The sequence below is a fragment of the Melanerpes formicivorus genome, unplaced genomic scaffold (genome assembly GCF_026170545.1).
Source record: "Melanerpes formicivorus ecotype bairdi unplaced genomic scaffold, bMelFor1.0.p_v2 SCAF_2, whole genome shotgun sequence".
Classification (NCBI taxonomy): domain Eukaryota; kingdom Metazoa; phylum Chordata; class Aves; order Piciformes; family Picidae; genus Melanerpes; species Melanerpes formicivorus.
The window spans coordinates 37,370,654-37,389,833 of NW_027142354.1; the positions used below are offsets into that span (position 1 = coordinate 37,370,654).

The window sequence follows — 19,180 nt, forward strand, 5'->3', positions numbered from 1 at the left end:
TAGTAATGTGATCCTTCTCTGTTACACTAACTCATATGTTCCTGTCACTTTTGTCCACAAGTTTGTAGGAATAACTATTTTCTTAGTCAGAATTATGTGTCAGAAGTGAATACACTCAGCTAGCTTCCCTTGATTTTGCTCCCAGGCTTTCCTATTTTTCCCTAGACGCAAATTCGTGTTCCACAGGGAAAAGACTGATGTGCACATGACATTCCTTATTAACTGTTTGCATTGTTTTTGCTGCTAAGCAATACAAATATTTAATGTTTGATGCAACTCAGTGGCTGGAAGAGTGGCTTTAAAAATAAATGGCTTTATAGCACTTTTAGTTCTTCTGGGAAAAGTAAGCATTTAAATAATACACCTTTAAAACCACTGTACAGCTTGAAATGACAGCTTTGGGCTAAAATTTGTGTTTCTCCAAAGTAAATGGGGAGTCAATCTATAGAAGACAGTGGATTTAGGCCCATAGATATTGAGAGGAGAACCACCTACTTTACACTGTGCTCTTTCAACAGACTACTCTCAGTAGGTCTAGCAACTCAAAAGTAGGTTGTTAAAAAGGAAGTGAATGAAATTCCAACTGTAGCAAATATGCAAATGCAAGACTGGGAAAAAGATGTGTAAAGCTGTATCTGAGCTGTCATATTTCCCATGAAACCTTCCTGAAAATATTCAGCCTCCTTTGAAAGTGTCAACAGTTGTGGCTGGTCTGGCCACTGAATGTGTGTCAGATGCTGCTCTCTATTAATCATTCTACCTTCCCAAAGGGGAAGAAAAAGGGAATAAGGGACTTATGGATTGGAAAAGAGAACTAAAACAACATTAATGAAAGTAATACTAAAATATATACAAAACCGATATCGAACCAAACCCCCTGACAGCAATTGAGTCACCAACAGCACTGATGCTGTGGGTAGGCACTGATGAAATCCCAGACTGGACTCAGCAGCAGATGGGAGCTGGATTCTGGAATGGAAATGAGGAACACGTGCAACAAAGCCCCCCTTGGACACTACCCATTGAACAAGAACCCTTGTGATGCATCAGCTTTGTACCAAATATGATGTGTATGGAATAAAAAACCTTGTTGGTCAGTCGCAAGCAATATGCATATGAAGATTCTCTGCTATGCACAGTAGAGTCACCAGACTGTATGGAGAGAGGAGAGCAGTCGCAAAGCCCATCCATAACAGCAAGCACTTAGTTTTGTAACTAGATAGTGTGATGAAATTGGATCCATGCTGGGAATCCTCCACGTGAAGCAAATTATACTGGAAAATACAGGCCATACTCTTAATCTGTTTTGCTTGGTGCTAAGAGCAATGAGATACCAAAGGACAGAAAAGAGAGCTGCATATTCTTCCAGTCTCTCTTTGCCACAGGACTTATTCTGACAAGGGAAAAGGAAAGTCATGATCTATCCATTTTCCTTTTCCATTCTGGCTACGAGCACACTAGCCTCTTCCCCACCAGCTGTTGGGTTTTTTTAAGAGAAAGTTGCTTGAGCAGTGAAGTGTATGAGCTTTATCCCATCTTGCTCCTCTGCATGGCTTCATAATAATTATGGTAACACAACCTTTAATGTTTTCTTCCCAGATGCTGATGAATGCCAACTCTTTGGACAAGAAATCTGTAAGAATGGCTTCTGTTTGAATACACAGCCAGGTTACGAATGCTACTGCAAACAAGGCACATACTATGACCCCGTTAAGCTCCAGTGCTTTGGTAAGTTTATTTAAAGTGGCCTTGTCACTATAACGCTATGCAGATGGGCAAAACAAGCAGACTCATGGCAGGATTCCCATCAGAACTGCGGTATTCTCAGCAAGGGGAGGAATGCTGGGCCTCCAAATTCCTGTAGCAGCTTTTTAAGAGGCATTGGGTCATTTCCCTTCCCTTCTGCTTAGCTGGGCAGCAATTGTGGCTGACATGGTGATGGCATGTAGAGCAGGGTTTGCTTTACTTGCTTCTTTTTCCAGCAAATTGCCCCCAGGAGTCTGCATCTCCAAAACAGCCCCATTTGCTCCTTTGAATGCATAGTCTAGAGTTGGTACCAGCTTTTATGGAGTCAGCACAAAGTGACCAGCTTCCTCCCCATATGCACACTGTTGCTTCACTCTGCCAACGTACAATTTGGCCTTCTGTTCTTTGTGTTATGTGGTGAGCAGTGAAAGCCTGTATGTTGAAGCTCACCTTTTATTTGGTAAGTGTGCTGGTTTTACTGTAAGAAATCAAATTAATGAAGGTTGGGGCTTTTTCAGGAAGTTACTGTGCAATGTGAAATTTCAGTTCAGGTCATTGATAAGCCCATTTTGGTCTGCACAACCTTGTACTGTTTCAGTTCTGGTTCAGTTGAAAATTACACTCGTAACCATGACCCTGGCTTTTGCTTTGTAAGCAGAAAGCCACATATAATGTGCAGAGTAGCATAATGAATGGAAGTAATTTTTGCAGCTGCAATAGGAGAGCCTTTCACCTTGGGATTCTATGGTTGTTCTTTACCAAGGTTTTGCTGATTTAATGTAATTTGTGTCAACTAAAATGCCTGTTCTGCCCTATGAGCTAAGTTTCTGATTTTCTCCTCCAAGACAAACTGAGGAATAGAACTGCTGTGGCTAGCTAAGGTGATCCCTTCTGACCAGCTCATGAAGAATCTCAGAGAGTATGCCCACCTCTAATGCCTGTGGGTACAGCCCTAAAGGCATAGGAACATGGGAAGCAACTGCCGCTGTACTGGGTGCAGGGTATGCCTGGCGCTACAACCCTAACAGCAAGCCTCCTCATCCAGATGCTCCCTAGTACTTGAGGATTAGAGGTCAGCATCCTGTTGGTGTGTCTATCCTTCTCCATGGGTACAGACAGGATTTGGCTGCCAGCAGTTGGTATTTGTGGTCATTAGCAGAAGGCATGCAGGGAAATCTGCTCCTACGATCGGAAAACATAAACAGGGATTAACGGAATGCGACTGCTCTGTGCTGGCTCTCCTTGATGTATTTCCTTCCATTTTAAAGACACGGATGAATGTCAGGACCCAAACAGCTGTCTTGATGGCCAGTGCATTAACACAGAAGGATCTTACAACTGTTTCTGTACACACCCAATGGTTCTGGACACAACAGAAAAGCGATGCATCAGACCAGCAGATTCAAGTGGTATGATCCATTATACATATTACTGAAGTGAGTACACCTCTGTGAGGTGGTGCTGACACGGCTACAGACACCAGTAAGCTTACACTGGGTCATGTTTGGATGACCCTGCTCTGTGGAAGGATTTTGGTAAGCAATGCTTGGGCCATCATCTGTTAATCCAGAAAGCATCACCATGAGGGACTCCACAGGGCTCCACTTTGCCAGTGCAGATAGGTGATGACTAGAAGTAGTAATGAGATTAAGCTTGGGCTGGGGAGTCTTCAGCCCCTCAGTTCACTAGCTCTGTGTATGTCTCATCCAGCCTTGTAGGTAATGAGCCACAGCCAGCTTACTGCCTCACTAATGCTGGAGTTTGGCTGTAGACTAAAAACTCTGCAGGTACAGCTCAGAGTGAGCAACTGCTTCTACAAAGCAAGAAATAAAAACAGGAATAACAGGATGTAGGAGAAAATAGCTGAAATTGTGTCTTTGTTTTGAATTGATGAATATTGAGGGTACATTGAGCTCATATATTCAAGATGTGGGCTGCAATGCCACTGTTAAAGTACGGGTTTTGACTGCTTTTTTAATTTCAATAGACACTGATTTCAGAAAAAAAGATTCTTAGAACCATGTCAGAAATCCAGAGCACTGTGCAGACTGCACAGCTTTGTCTATGCCACACACATCTTTGAAAGAAATGTTACAATGGTTTTGATTAGTACTGGCACCGTATAGCCATAAATGCAGAACTCTGATCCCTGCAACTTGCAATGACTTTTTTCTAAGATGCTTCTCTGAAAGGAAATTGGAATACAGACTCAATGCCTGCTTTAGTCACTCCAAATTATGAGACTGGTATTTGTTGAGAAGTAATGTGGTCATCCTCTTGCCTGAAACTGTGAAAGAACCACAGCATTTCTATTGTTCAGTCTTCAGTTAAACAAACCAAGAGTGGGATTCTCCTTTGGATTCATCTAGGACATGAAGCGAATGCAAGGGCCCAAAGAGTCTTCCAAAATGCAACACTGGGTCTGACAGAGCAATGATCTCAACCAGCACAAAGCACTCCAGCCTTGTATCACGACTGGCAGTGTCCTCCCTAACACAGAGGATGAGGGGACAGGCTGGTTCCTTTGCTGCCAGCAGAATTTGGACTGGGTTTGCTAAATCCACTGCTGCTGCTCACTGTGTGTTTTGGAAAACTCTTAGTAGAAGAGGTATTTATGCTGATGACCTTTGCACTTTCAGAACTTAATGCTTTGCTTCTGCATGAGGTTTCCATTCTATACTCACCCATGCACCAGGGCATGGTGTACAAATGCAGTAAATAGATATGCACAGACAGAACAGAGCCTTGGTTTGTGGCAACGCTTTTTTTTTTTTCACTCTTATGTTGGAACAAAATCAAAACTTTGCAGATGTGTTTACAAAACAATTGTGCTGAGGTTTTTACATTCCAAGTGAAAGATTAAATTTACAGTTCCTCTCCCTTCAAGCCACAATGATCAGAAATTGCTGGGACAAGGAATTGTGCCTACTGAGATCTTTGTCAAAACTAGCAGGCCTCTGAAATATTCCAGCTTTGACAAAAATACATCATTTTCTTACTGTTCATAAGAATGTGACTGTACTTCACAGCAGTATTCTGTCTCTAACAATAGCTGTAAGTAGATTAGGGACCAGAAGAGCAGATAAACAATACTTTTCCTCACCCTCCCCAGCACTCTTGTCAGCCTCCAGCTATTTTCAGCTCAGGGGACTTCCTGAGCCTGATGTAGTTTGTCTGTTTAGTTAATGGGACTCTCTTCCAAGTATTTGTCCAGTCTCCCGTTGAGGCCATGTAAAATTTTTGTTCAGCTCTTCCCAGTTCTTTCAGATGCCATCAATGGCAATATAGGAAAAGCAAAATAACTTCTAAATACTCATTTTTGTAGATAGAGTGCCCTACATGTTCACCTCTGTCCTAACATTGACTTTTATCAAGCTCTGTTAAATTCCATGAAAGCAGAGCTAAGTGACTGTTAAGTGTTCGGCAATGACTACTGATGTAAGAAGTTTCATTTCTTTGGTGTCTAACCCAGTGTGTTTCCAAATGGGCCAGATCAGAACCTTTGAACAGTTTTGCAAAGCTGAACACCCAAGGGTTGAGCCACCTCAGACACTTAAAAATGGTCAAGATTTCACAGAATGTTAGGGGCTGGAAGGGACCTCAAAAGATCGTCTAGTCCAACACCCCTGCCAGAGCAGGATCACCTATACCAAGTCACACAGAAATGTATCCAGGCGGGTCTTGAACATCTCCTGAGAGGGAGACTCCACATTCCCCCTGGGCAGCCTGTTCCAGTGTTCCATCACGTTCACAGTGGAAAAAAAATTTCCTCATGTTTCCATGGAACTTCCTATGCCTCAACTTCTACCCACTGCCCCTGTCCTGTCATTGGGCATCACTGAGAAGAGCCTGACTCCATCTTCTTGGCACTCACCCTTTATGTATTTATAAACATGAATGAGGTCACCCCTCAGTCTCCTTTTCTCCAAGCTAGAGCCCCAGCTCCCTCAGTCTCTCCTCATAAGGAAGATGTTACACTCCCTTAATAATTTTTGTGGCTCTATGCTGGACTCTTTCAAGCAGCTCCCTGTCCTTCTTGAATTGAGGAACCCAGAACTGGACACAATACTCCAGATGCAGCCTCACCAGGGCAGAGTAGAGGGGGAGGAGAACCTCTCTCGACCTACTAACCACAGCCCTTCTAATACACCCCAGAATGGCATTGACCTCCTTGGCCACAAGAGCACATTGCTGGCTCATGGTCAACCTCCCAGCCACTAGGACCCCCAGGTCCTTTCCCCCTTCACTGCTCTCCAACAGGTCAGTCCCCAACCTGTACTTCTCCATGGGGTTGCTCTTTCCCAGGTGCAAGACTCTACACTTGGTTTTGCAGAATTTCATTAAATCTCACCCTGCCCAACTCTTCAGCCTGTCTAAGTCTCTCTGAATGACAGCACAGCCCTCTGGTGTGTCAGCCACTCCACCCAGTTTGGTGTAATCAGGAAACTTGCTGACAGTGCACTCTCTGCCCTCATCCAGGTCATTGATGAATGTATTGAATAGTACTGGTCCCAGTACTGACACCTGAGGGACTCCACTAGACACAGGCCTCCAACTAAACTCTGTCCCATTGACCACAACTCTCTGACTTCTTTGCTTCAAACAGTTCACTACCTGATCATCCAGACCACACATCCTCAGTTTACCTGCAAGGATGCTGTGGGAGATGGTGTCAAATGCTTTACTGAAATGAAGATAAACCACATTCACTGCTCTACCATCATGTATCCACCTGGTTATGTCCTCATAAGAGGCTCTCAAATTGGTTGGAAATTACTTCCCTTTGGTAAAACTATGTCAACTGCTCCTAGTGACCCTCTTGTCCTTGATGTGCCTAAGCATAGTGCCAAGGATAAACTTCAATTTGTATTCAGCAAAGTCTGTAAAGCTAAGTTATTGTTCTAATCTAAGTTAGAAAATTCTGCATTTTGCCCGTTTCTTTTTCATATACCAGTGCTGCAATGATGATCTAATACTCTCTTCTTCTTCATCAGAACAAACTGAAGAAACTGAGGTCTACCAGGATCTTTGCTGGCAGCATCTAAGTGATGATTTTGTTTGTAGTCGACCTCTGGTTGGAAAGCAGACTACATACACTGAGTGCTGTTGCCTGTATGGTGAAGCCTGGGGCATGCAGTGCGCACTGTGTCCTATGAAGGAGTCAGGTAAGGAAACATACGTGTCCATTGTCGGAGTGAAACCCCGAATACTTCATCAGTTTAATCCCTAGCATTAATATTTGGACTAATACCATAAGAAATAACAAAAGACCCTAACCATTCAAGAACTAATGGAAAACTTCTCATTAATTAAGGGGAAATCATTACAGTCTAGATTTTTAAAATTTAGCTACCTTTATTTTTGTGGTACTTACAGGACCCTATTTCCTTTAGGTGAAACTATCAGGGATTGGTAGCTTATGACCTTGATGGAAACAGGAGGGCGTTTTAAGGGTAGCAAGGCTCCTTAAGATGACTGACAATTTAAAAGCCCTTTGTGAAAACACAGATGCAGTTCATTTGTGCAGATATATGACACTCAACAGATTACATAACTGGTTTGGATTTTTGTTGCTGATATTATACATTCAGATCCATTTTTCAGTGTGGTGTTCTGCCAGGCTGGCTGCAATTAGATGTGTTTGCTTGATAAGGATTGGAAAGTTGTGGTTCACTAAAGCTGTCAAAGAATGAGTTGTTATTATATGGCTCTATACTCACATGTTATGAAATGCACTGGTGAGTGTCTTGGTTTGGAGAGGGAAAGAGACTCAGTTCTTTTGAATGTTCCCATGTTATGAAATTAGAGGCACAAACGAGGCCAAAATATCAACAGCTAGACTATTTATTACACAAATAAAGTGGATGGATCAGAAGGAGAGAGAGAAAATAGAGAGAGAGAGAGAGAGAAGAGGGCGAGAGAAGAGGAAAGAAATTATATTACCACACCCCACATCCCCCAAGATGGTTTGAGTCTGTGGAGGAAAGGTGCTGCAGCTTTGGATGTAGAGGAGATGTTGGGTCTGTAGAGAAAGGGTGCTGCAGCTTTGGCTGTAGAGGAGGGGTCATAGCTGTCCTCTGAGCAGCCTCTTCAGCTCCATGAGTTGTAGCAGGCAGAACTTAGGACAAGGAGAGAGGGTTCCTCTTGGTCTGCTTCTTCCAGGCTACCTGGTGATGTCTTTGTCATTTTTCTCTCCTGGTATCTTCTCTGTTTGTCTTCAGAGCAGCATTTCCCTGAGCTTTTCCTTCTCTCGTGTTTTCCTTCTCAGCGGCATTGTCCATGTCTTTTCCTTCTGTGTTTTCCTTCTACTGAGCCAGTAGTTGCTCAAGTCTTTTTATACAGTTTTTTAGTCCTTAGGTAAGTGTCCAGGTATTGTTCCCCAGGAAATCTTCCCGTGTATTCCTTTGTGTTTGGACAGGGGTCTGGAGGAAGTGGGGGGGAGGGGGGTGCACCTTGGTTTCCTCCTTCTCCATTTACCTGCCTACACACCACACACATCAGGGGCCAGGTGAATCCATTTTCTCACCATCCTTCCTTTCCGGGGGTACCTGATGGGTGGAGATGATCTTGCTTATGCATATTCCCAAAGGTATCAATAGCAGTGGCCTCAGTCCATTGTCTGGGCCCGCAGCAAAGGTGATTTTATCTTTGTTGAGTCACATCGAGAGAGACAACATTTAGTCTCTCACAATGAGCAATTTCAGATAGATAATGGAAATAAGGACTAATGAATTTCAAGAGAATATAATTTAATGTTAAAGAAAGCTACTGGACAGTCAAATTTTTGAAGACTCTGTTTTGTTTATGTGTTTAGAAATTAGACATTGTTCCAAGGTATTTCAAGCAGAAGCTGCTTCTTGTGGTGGCTACGAAAGCTAAACGGGGGTTTAGAGACAAATAGAGACAAATGTTGTCATTGACACACAGACTTACTTCTGGGGACTGGAGAAAAGACTAGTGGAAGCAGCATAGGTATGTGTCATGCTGTGTCCAAGATATGTCAGCCCTGGTATACGCAGCCTGGTAGACACAAACTTCTTCCCCCATATAAACTATTTGAGGGCAGAATTTGGATGTAACATTCTTTCCACACTAATATGATTTTCCATGTAAGAATACCATGCAACACTAGTAAAGTGTTTTATTCTGACCATACCTGGATATTTACTGTGTTACTCTATGTTGTGACTACAGCAGTACGTGTTTTATTTCTAGCAAGAGCCCTGTAGTTAAACTACATAGAAAGAATCTCAGTGAAGCATTAACGTGGCTGTTTGTGTCTGCTTGGGTTTTATGTTTTTATAATTTACTTGTGAGGTCCCTGAATCTGTTCTTATATATCTTTGTTTGTTTGAGTTTGCTGTGGAAGTGCAGCAACTGAAAAAAGTACCTTGTTTTGATGATGTTGGCTGGGGTAACTGCAAGCTGATGCTTACCTAAGAAACAGAATGAAGAACAAAAACAGGGCATGACAGCAGCTTGATTTATAAGATGTGGCAATCTCTGGAATGTCTTTGTCAGAACAAATCTTACAGGGGGACATTCACAGACATTGAATTGCTACACCTGTTAAAATAGCAATTGCAATGAACACTGTGTAATAGTAAAAAACCAATACAAGGCAAGCTAATTCTTTCTTTGTACAAAGTCCATCACATTGTGTCAGTGACCCGTTGATGTCATGCAAGTATGCAATCCTGAGAGATGGAGGGAAACGTGCTCCTGGTAGAAGACTTCAGATAGATATGAGACGTGCTTCTCAAGATTTCTAGCTAGTTACATTTAAAGCAGGATAAATCTGAAAAGGAACAGAGGAGGACTACCAAAATTGTCAGGGAACAGAGAATCCAAGGGATGATAAAAAAAACAAACCTAGGTGCAGAGCAGAGACTCTGCTCTACAGCACAATCACAGAGGATCCCCACAAGCTTTTAAATTAACCAAGAGTACTGATATGAGGAAGAATTTGGAACAAGTTCAGTCTGAACCTATTTAGGTTTGAAATTAAATGGACTTTGATCATTAGGACCACAGGACAGTGGTGCAGCAATGCTGTGGGGGTTGCAGTGGGGCGCAGACTCCAACAAGCTTTATGAAGAAACTTGGGAAATTTATTTTCAAAAATGACATAATGGTTCCTGATGGATAATGTGCTCAGTGTCACTTGGATGACCCTCAGTCAAAGCTGAAGGGCATTGTGTTGGATCATAAAATCTTTCTCCCTCCAGACATAAGATCATTTTTATGTGAAGTCTAACATGCACTCAAAAGTATCTGCTTTAACTTGAAACTACAAGGCATACTTTGATCCAAAGTACATTAAATCATCCTTATAGATTGGAACATAGTTAAAAAATAAAAGCATATTGAGTCTTTCATATGTCAGGACAAACATGCAAGCTTACATTTCTGCGTGGGGGTGCAATGTGCTTGTGTGTCGTCGCACATGTGCGCGCACACACACAGAGAAACCTGGGAGCCTTTCTGTTTTCAGGAACGTTTACTAAGAAAGATTTAAAGCTGACTGAACTGAATCAATTAATCGTTTCACATGTCTTCAGTTTGTAGTGCTATAAAGTGATATCATTGGCTCAAGAGAGTGCTTTCACACCTGCAGGCCAGTAGGTCACAGGTTCACGTTCTGGCTGGAGAACCTGGAATTTTTCCATTTTAAAGTATTTGTGCATTGTGTTCACGAGATTTACTACTGAAAATGTTTGCTTATTTCACAAGTTCTGGGAGCATTTAGGGGCATTCTGAAGATTTGTAGCATATATAAATACAGAATCATAGAGCCACAGAATGCCAGGGCTTGGAAGGGACCTCTGAAGATCATCAAATCTAAACCCCTTACCCAAAGCAGGATCACCTACAGCCAGCTCACACAAGAATGCATCCAGATAGGTCTTGAAAGTCGCTGGAGAGGGAGACTCCACAACCTTTCTGGACAGCCTGTTCCAGTGCTCCATCATCCTTGCAGTAAAGAAGTTTGTCCTTACGTTGAAGTGAAATTTCCTGTGTTCTAGTTTTCATCCACTGCCCGCTGTCCTATTGCAGGACACTATTGAAGAGAAACTAGTACCTGATTCTTGATACCCACTCTTCAGATATTTATAAACATTAATAAGATTGTCTCTTAGTCTTCTCTTTTCCAGGCTAAACAGCCCAGGTCTCTCAGCCTTTCCTCATAACACTGATGTTCCAGTCCATTCACAGTATCACTAAGGTTGGAAGAGACCTCAAAGATCATCAACCTGTCACCACAGACCTCAGGACTAGACCATGGCACCAAGTGCCATGTCCAATCCCCTCTTGAACACCTCCAGGGACGGTGACTCCACCACCTCCCTGGGCAGCACATTCCAATGACGAATTACTCTCTGTGAAGAACTTTCTCCTCACCTCGAGTCTAAACCTCCCCTGGTGCAGCTTGAGACTGTGTCCTCTTGTTCTGGTGCTGGTTCCCTGGGAGAAGAGACCAACCCCTTCCTGACTACAACCACCCTTCAGGTAGTTGTAGGGAGCAATGAGGTCACCCCTGAGCCTCCTGTTTTCCAGGCTAAACAATCCTTCTAGCCCTCTGATGGACTCCCTCCAGTAGTTCCCTGTTATTCTTGAACTAGGGAGCCCAATACAATACTCCAGATGTGGGCTCACCAGGATAGAGGGGGAGGAAACCTCCCTTGACCTGCTGGCCACACTCTTCTGAATGCACCCTGGAATACCGTTGGCTTTCTTGGCCACAAGAGCACATTTCTGTGCCATGGATAACATACTGTCCACCAGGACTTCAAGGTCCCTCTCCATGGAGTTACTTTCCAGCAGGCCAAACCCTAATCTTTACTGGTGCATGGTGTTGTTCCTTCCCAGATGCTGGACTCCACGCTTACTCTTGTTGAACCTCATTAGGTTCTTCTGTCCAGCTCTCCAGTCTATCCAGATCTCACTGAATGACTGCCAGCCCTCTGGTGTATCAGCAAATCCTCCCAGTTTGGTATGATCACGGAACTTGAGGGTGCACTTTATCCCCTCATCCAGATTGTAGACGAAGATGCTGAATAAGACACTTCTACTTTTCATTACAAGAATTAAATGTCCTGCTTGAGTAGCATCCAGCATGAAACCAATGGGCAGATGGAAAACTTCTGTAAGAATTGGTCCCTACACATGAAAAAGAAATCCAGCTTTTCATTAGTATGAAAACAGAATTTACATAGTTGCTAAGATTTCTAAAAAATAGTAACAGGTGCTTGACCAGGCAGACCCCACTGAAAATTATGCTAAACATTCAGAGCCTGAGGCAAAAATAAGTAGCACCTCTTGAAGTACTGCAACTGAACAGCAACATCTTAACGGTAAGACTAAGTACTTTGATGACAACATCACAACATCAAGGATCAAACTCAAAATACTAGTTCAAAGTCCTGATCAAAATAGTGCAAACATGAACTGTAGTGATGTGATTACTTGTTACTGTACAAATAATGTTGTGGGGCAGACATTCTTGTCATTAAACAAAGGAAGCAAAGGCAGTTTTCAATGATATTGGTTCTAACACTATGATCTTATGATATAGTCAGATTACAGATAAAGGCTTTCACAGATTGCATCCTGTACCAAAGTATGAACTACTGAAATGTATACTCTGTGGGCTCTGTGGTGTGTTAGGGTCTACTTGCCCAAAGAACTTTTAGTAACTATCCTTAAGAAACCCCTGTGCTATTTGAGGTTTGTGATTTGCAATCTGCAATAACTGACCAAATTAAGATTATCAGGAAATTGGATACCTCTGTTTCAAATAACAAAAGTGAAATACCCTTTCTTCATTGCAGTCCCCTCCAAAAAAAACTCTGTTGGATGACCTGCATTCAGAAGTTCTGCTTCCATGGCCAGTTTACTGCTATTGCACTAAGGCCCATCCAGAGTCCACACCTTAGTAACTGGCAGCAGGACAGGCACCTAGGGGTTTAGGAGCCTGGTCAAAGCACCCATGCCAGACAATAGAGCAACTGGCCAAGAGTGGAAAAAAATATGGTATATAAAATAATATATACCTCATGTTAACCTGAACACAGAGCATCTGAATTGTAAACTTGCTGAGCTTCCAGAAGATCCTGTAAAACACTTGGGGGACTGGAGTGGATTTTAGACAAGGTGTATTGTTACAGGAAATTTGAGAGGAGGAGCTAGAAGTAATAGTGGAAAATGCTGTGTAAGGTGGTGTGTCAAGGTCAGTGTTTAATTTAGGAAGACTGCTGGTTTTGTACTTGTAAAATTATCTTCTTGGAGTCTGTTACTGCCGTGCAGTACCGCCTTTGCTTCACCTTAGGATGCTAGAAAGGTGAAACCATGTACCTAAAGATATGCCAGTCTGTTAAGAAGGGTGCTTTGTCCTTCTGTAGCTGTCTGTCTGGAGAAGTTTTAATATAGAAAAAGGGAATGAGGTAACTATTTACCAAGGGTGGGGGTATATTAGTACATCAATAGCAAAATCTTGGTGACTTGACTACTATGAAAATGTCCTGAGCACCTTCTTAGGAAACAAGCATTCCGTTTATCAGCCTGTTTATTTGTTTAAACTTATAGACATACCTTTTACTCCTTCACTGTATGTTTTAAATTCTAGTAATTTGTGGGCTTTTGTGAAACTCCTTGGCATTTCTTTTAATCACCATCAGAGCATTTGTAAAGTCCAGACTAGAAGGAGACTGAGGGCAGTGGGTAATGTGAATCATCTGGGGTGTTGTATAATGTAGGAGTTCTCTTGGACAGTTACACTGCTGGGGTTTAAACAGAAACTGACATCAGTGCTGGTCCTGCCAGTTTCTTTTTCCATCAGTTAAAGAGAAATAGGCACCCTTAGTGTTAAGTTCCTCAGACCTATTCTAGACATCTACTTAGTATATTGTGTCTTAGAAGTGGTTGTCTTCCCATGGGCTAAAAAGGTACACTGGATGACTAATTCAAGTGCAGACCTTTGGAGAAGCCTACATGCTAGGTATTGCATTCTACCTCTTCTGGCAGAACAGATAGTTTGGATTGCATTTTTGTCACAAGGAACTCTGTGTGTCCTTTGTAAACATTTTAAGTTAGTTCTGGGGCTGAGTTTCCATACTTGAGAACATGGTGTTCCCTTCAAGCTCTGGCTAATGTCACTCATGATGATCTGGAAGTGCAAAGAAACCCAATGAATACAAAGGAAAGACAAGTTTCCATCTCTCCTTTTTTGAGATGGTAAAGATCAGCAGGGAGGCACTGAGTTCAGTTCTGGGGACTACTGTTTATCTTTCTGTTTAGGAAGAGATTGTGTCTCCTTCCTTTCTGGTAAGGACACTGGAAAAGTGGATTATATCTTGGACTCAAAATATTACAATGATTTGGCCTTGAATATTCCAAGTCTAATGTTCAATTGTGCAGATTTTTGCTACTTTTTTTTTAATGTGATGAAGATTTTCAGTGTTTTTTTTCTGAAGTCTAGGGGAAACAAGCAGAATAGCCTTGGAAGGGTTTTCTTCATGGAACCTTACATTCAAAGTCTACATGGGAGTCAGCAAGGAGTCAGAAAGCTATTTGCAAAGCTGTGTCAGAAACAACCTGACTCTTACTACAACTTTTAACACTTTGCCTCAAGCAGTAGGAGAGAGATTGGTTTAGAAATTTGAGCAGCATTAGTTGAGAAACAAAAGGTGATTACCAAGAGGTTTGGAAATAATCCATTTGGTAATTATTTCCATTTTAACAAGAGCTTTACATCCACTGAGAGCTTTTTCCCAGTGATTTCATTTAGACTATGTCCATATGAGGATATGAACAACTTTCTCAATTCATGAGAAAAATCCTTTAAGACTGCCTCCCTTCCCCTTTTCTTTAGCACCAAGAGTTGTGGAATACATATGAATGCTGTCCACCACAAAACTTGCCATCTGTTCCTGGAAGATGTCAATGAAATTATCTGAATTGTTAAATAGCACAACCTAAATACACAGCTGAAATATCTTCAGCTTTGATTCACAGATGATGCAGTCCCCAGGGTAACAGGAATGGAGACAGGGACAACAGCACTCAATATGAGTGATAGAAATCATCCAACTTTATTGTTCCACGCTTCATTATTTATAGTCTTATCTTATGCATAGTAAATCCTATTCTAATTTAACACATACTATTGGTTTATCTCTAAAAGGTTACATCATTATTTTCACTACTCTGTGTTTTTTTCTACTCAGTCTGATTGCTCTTTTTCCCAGCTCTCGCCTCCTCCTTATCTTGTTTGTCTCTTCTCAGTGGCAGCTTGACCTTGGCATACCAAGCAATCAGCACTTTTCCACAACTCCTACTCCATTGCTATATTTTCAACAGAAAGTCCTTCAAGGCCTGAATTGCACAGGTGTTCCTGGGACCCATGTCCCCTCTTGCTTAAACCAATCCCGAACACCAGGGAAAGCACACTCTTAATGAATTCAGACTGATACTCAGAACCTGTGGTTGGGAAGGGACACCTATTACATGTAATTAAATGCTCTCATGGCTTTATGCTTCTCTCCAGTGATTCTTTCCATTGTGAAACTTCCATTTTTCTATAATTTTAAGGAATTTCTGTGGTGTTGATAGCTTTGATAGCTTTGGGTTCTTTTGTATGTGTGTGATGATGACAGTTGTGAGCTGTAACAGAAACAAAGCTCGCTTTATGGGCAGGAGCTAATATTGGCTGTGTCGTTCCATGGTTATGTCAGTAAAAGCTTTGTTATACAGCATATTTTACTTTCAGTGCATGAAATATGGAATATTTCTTCTGAGTAGAGAATTTAGGATTTTTAGGCCTCTGTGTACAAATAAGGCCTACACAGGCTTGCACAGCTGCAAGAACTGTATGTGCAGATTAGATGCACATTTGCACAGCTGTACTTGTGGTAACAAGCATCTAAAGGCCGGTCAGTCCATCCAGTTTATGTTGCATTGTCACCCCAGCCTAGCTTTCATCTCCCGTTACAGCTAACATCTGTGCCACTACATCTAGCTGTAATCCACTAACACACGACTGTCCTTCTCATTTTTGGAAGCATATGTCAAGTTGTTTTTACACTAGCTATCTTAAGTTATACCACAAGCTTTCTCAGTGCTTCATTTGCCAGTTACAAGAAAAAACTTAGAAACACATGGAGCAATGTAGGCTAAGTTACATTCAGAACACACTACAGTTGTATGGTCTCTGATCACAGCCAGGAGATGAGTGAGCAGAGAAAACAAATCCATATAGAAAAAAGGTTTTATCTTTGATTGTGACTTGCAGGAAATTGGTTTTGTTTTTTGGGTTTTTTTCACTTTACATGTAAGATTATTTTGAAAGTACTAATTTCTGTGACAACCAAAATACTTTTATCATTCAGAGGTAGTTACACATTCTCCCTTGCTCTCTGCCCCCTTACTACCTTTTTGAACTAAGTCTCTGTCATCTCCCTAGGGCAATATCATCCTGTTCTATCCTTTGTATACTTGCTGCAGCTTTCTATGCACCAGTTATGCTTTTATCCACCAATCTTAAGAGATCTATTAATTTAGTTCCCTTCCTGGAAAACTGTAACCAGCATACAGCACAGAAACCCAAATATTCTCTTTTGATTTGAACTGCAGAAAGAGCATAGCACTGGGAGAAGTGTAAAACAACAGAAACTGTACACACATACCTGTCTTGCTGTAACTTGTTCTACCCTCCAGAAGGGAACTCTCATAGATTCCCTTTTCTCAGGCATCCTTATTTCAAAACATTGATTCTTGTCATCATTCCAGAATGTGGCCCCCTGAATAGCTTTCAGTCTTTGTACTCTTTGTACCTGTCCACCCTTTGCTTCCCTGGAAAAAGAAGAAAAGGGAAAAAACCAGAGAGACATGCTCAACAAGGTGTCATAGATAACTTTCCCTTGTTACCAGTCTTGAATTTTTACTCTTGGTTTCATAGGTGAGTTGCTGCTGTTCTCCTTGGATTTCTCTCTTGAGCACCTAGTAACTATATGACATGTTACAAAAGAGATAGTCTATATTACTTGAGCAACTATGTAGAACATACAGTATTAAGAGTATTATGGATAATTCCAAATCACTACAGTATGTATCCAAAAACTTATATCAATTATATGTAAGGAGGATAAAGTGTATACATTATAACTTAAAACTATGTAAATGCTCTGTCAGCATTTGCATTAAAGCTCTATATACAATGTATAAAATATTGAAATAATGTATTGACAAATGGTTAATTAAGCATAATGGACTGCAATGTAGTTATAGCTCTTTGTAACAAATACTGTGCTTACAGTATGTCCTAAAACAGCTTCACATCATTTTGTAGCCACTCATTTACTTATAAGAAGACCTAAAAATGCAGACCTGCCCAACTTGACTGACAAAGGACCAGTGTGGCAGCAAACGTGTCTTTGTCGTCAGCATTTCTTAATTCTTCTTTACATAATAAACAATTTTACACTGGTAAACATACAATATAAAATAGTCTTGCACAATCTTGAAACTACCTGACTCTTGTGTACACAAGAGCTCCAGCTTTATGGGTTTTTCAAACGTTCCAACTGCTTCCTTCAGAAGAAAAACGTTGTTTCTACTACCAGTATCACTACGTGCAGCATTACCACTGAGTTATCTGAGAAGCCAACGTCCAGGTTCTGTCCGATCCTTTCCGTCAGATCATATTAATGTGGGAGTAGTCGTGATCCCTCAGACCTGCTTGCTTTGTCTCCTTGCCTCTCACTGCCTGGGTTTGTGTGGTGGTTTCTTCCACACAGACCAGATGAATTAGTGTTTTGTGGTAGAGCACAGATTTCCTTTGCCAACAACATTTGTGTGCAGCTGTGAAAAAAGTGCTTTTAATCGTCTGCACAGCTTTTTGCTGTGAAAGGATCGAAGCTCTTGGCTATTGTCATGGGTCTGACCAATTGATCTGCTGATGGATGTTCAATACCATGCCAGCCTTAAAATGAAAGTACTGTCTAGAACAAAGCATCACAGGCTTGTAGTTCAGACTGTAACATGAGAGGCTTCCTGCTGCCGGTTGCAGCAGGATGTCGGTCTTTTCCACTGGGCTGGCTGTGGGCCGGGGGGACAGGAGGGTTGTTTTTATCAGTGGCTTCTGCTGATGCTTCTCTTTTTGCTGTGCTTTTCTGCAAAACAGGCTAAGGTAGTTGTACACTGCATTATTTCATTACAATCCCTATCTCAACCCAGGGCTATTTGTGTTATTTTTCCCTCCCAATCTTTGCAGGGGGAGCTTGCTTGTGAGAGCAGGCTGTCATAAACCAGTACAGGTATAATGAGTAGGTCAGCTTGAGATGATAATCTAGCTGTTCCATATGTGGGCATTATCTGGGGTTAGATGTGAGGAAGGAAAAAGAGGGTGCATCTGATCCTATGGCAGCTCTTCAAACTAATCATGTTATCATCACATCTCAGTAGAAAACTGTGCATTAAGGAATGTGAGTAACATTTGCTATATATCATTTATTTTCTCATGCTGGCTTTGTTTCATGTGTCATGGAATGACTTTCTTGAGCATCATACTTTTCATCTGAGAGAGGGTTGCTTGAATATAAATCTTACTGTATATAAATATATTCTGGAGAATACATATCGGACTAAATCACTTTGTACTTCAAACAGGTGATGAGATTCACAATGATTTCTAAATTCTCTGGGGAGTGCATTCTGCAGACCCAGATTGGCACCCGTGACAGTTCTGGCTGTGCAGACAGACTTTGCTTTTACTCTGCAGTCTTACGCTCCCAAACAGCCAAGTTGTTGACCACAGAATTCAGACAGACATTTTGAGCACTGTGTTGTTTTCAGTAGAAAATAAAGCCACTCCAGGTGGAGATGCTACCTGTGAAAATAAAATTGCCATGCTGGGTAGCAAGTAGAGCTGTGTGCAGCACTGTCTAGAGACAGTCTGAATTTATTCAACTATTTGCTGTCTGCAAGAGTTCTACACAGCATGAGGTTTCTGGCCTTGTAGCCATCTGCAATTCTTGGATTTTGTATCTACTTAGGGCTTTGTTTTTCCTCTCTCTCTTTTGGTGGTTTTCTTTCCCGTCCTCATGCTGCCTGATTCTCAGAACACCAGGCAATCTTCACAGAAACAGATGCTAAATAGTCTGTATCAAGAGTAAAGGCATACCTGGAGTGCTGTATTTTTACAATGCTTCTATTTCCAAATACAGACAATTCTTGTCTATATTTCACTAAATTATAATTGGAACAGTGGTGACACAATAAATCAAATAAAATTCTCCATCAGCATTTCAGGCATGGACTCTGACACCTAAAATGAAGATATAATTTAGTTTGCTTTGTCTTGTGTAGTACAGCTATTGTAGAGAGGCAGAAAATCATATTATAACTATTTCCCCTTGCCCCTTGGTTCATAGCCAAG

The 19,180-nt window shown here is 41.6% G+C and overlaps 2 protein-coding genes across 11 annotated transcripts in view; one reads left to right on the plus strand and one right to left on the minus strand.

Moving 5' to 3' along the window:
• Window positions 1-19,180, plus strand: part of LTBP1 (latent transforming growth factor beta binding protein 1) — a 197,003-nt gene that overhangs the window by 171,195 nt on the left and 6,628 nt on the right. For 5 of the 6 annotated variants that reach the window (XM_068156583.1, XM_068156594.1, XM_068156612.1 and 2 more), the window contains 3 exons: window positions 1,600-1,728; window positions 3,015-3,155; window positions 6,741-6,911. In XM_068156583.1, the coding sequence (XP_068012684.1) occupies window positions 1,600-1,728; window positions 3,015-3,155; window positions 6,741-6,911 (441 nt within the window). The remainder of the gene's footprint in view (window positions 1-1,599; window positions 1,729-3,014; window positions 3,156-6,740; window positions 6,912-19,180) is intronic. The other variant, XM_068156602.1, reaches the window with a different exon arrangement.
• LOC137450321 (uncharacterized) overlaps window positions 7,587-19,180 on the minus strand; it is a 46,160-nt gene continuing 34,566 nt past the window's right edge. For 3 of the 5 annotated variants that reach the window (XM_068156709.1, XM_068156738.1, XM_068156718.1), the window contains 2 exons: window positions 16,431-16,596; window positions 11,334-11,907 (listed from right to left, as the gene is read on the minus strand). In XM_068156709.1, coding sequence (XP_068012810.1) covers window positions 11,587-11,907; window positions 16,431-16,596 — 487 coding nt within the window. In that variant the 3' untranslated portion in view covers window positions 11,334-11,586. Of the gene's footprint in view, window positions 9,183-11,333; window positions 11,908-16,430; window positions 16,597-19,180 lie in introns of those variants that run through there. The other 2 variants (XM_068156747.1, XM_068156727.1) reach the window with 2 other exon arrangements.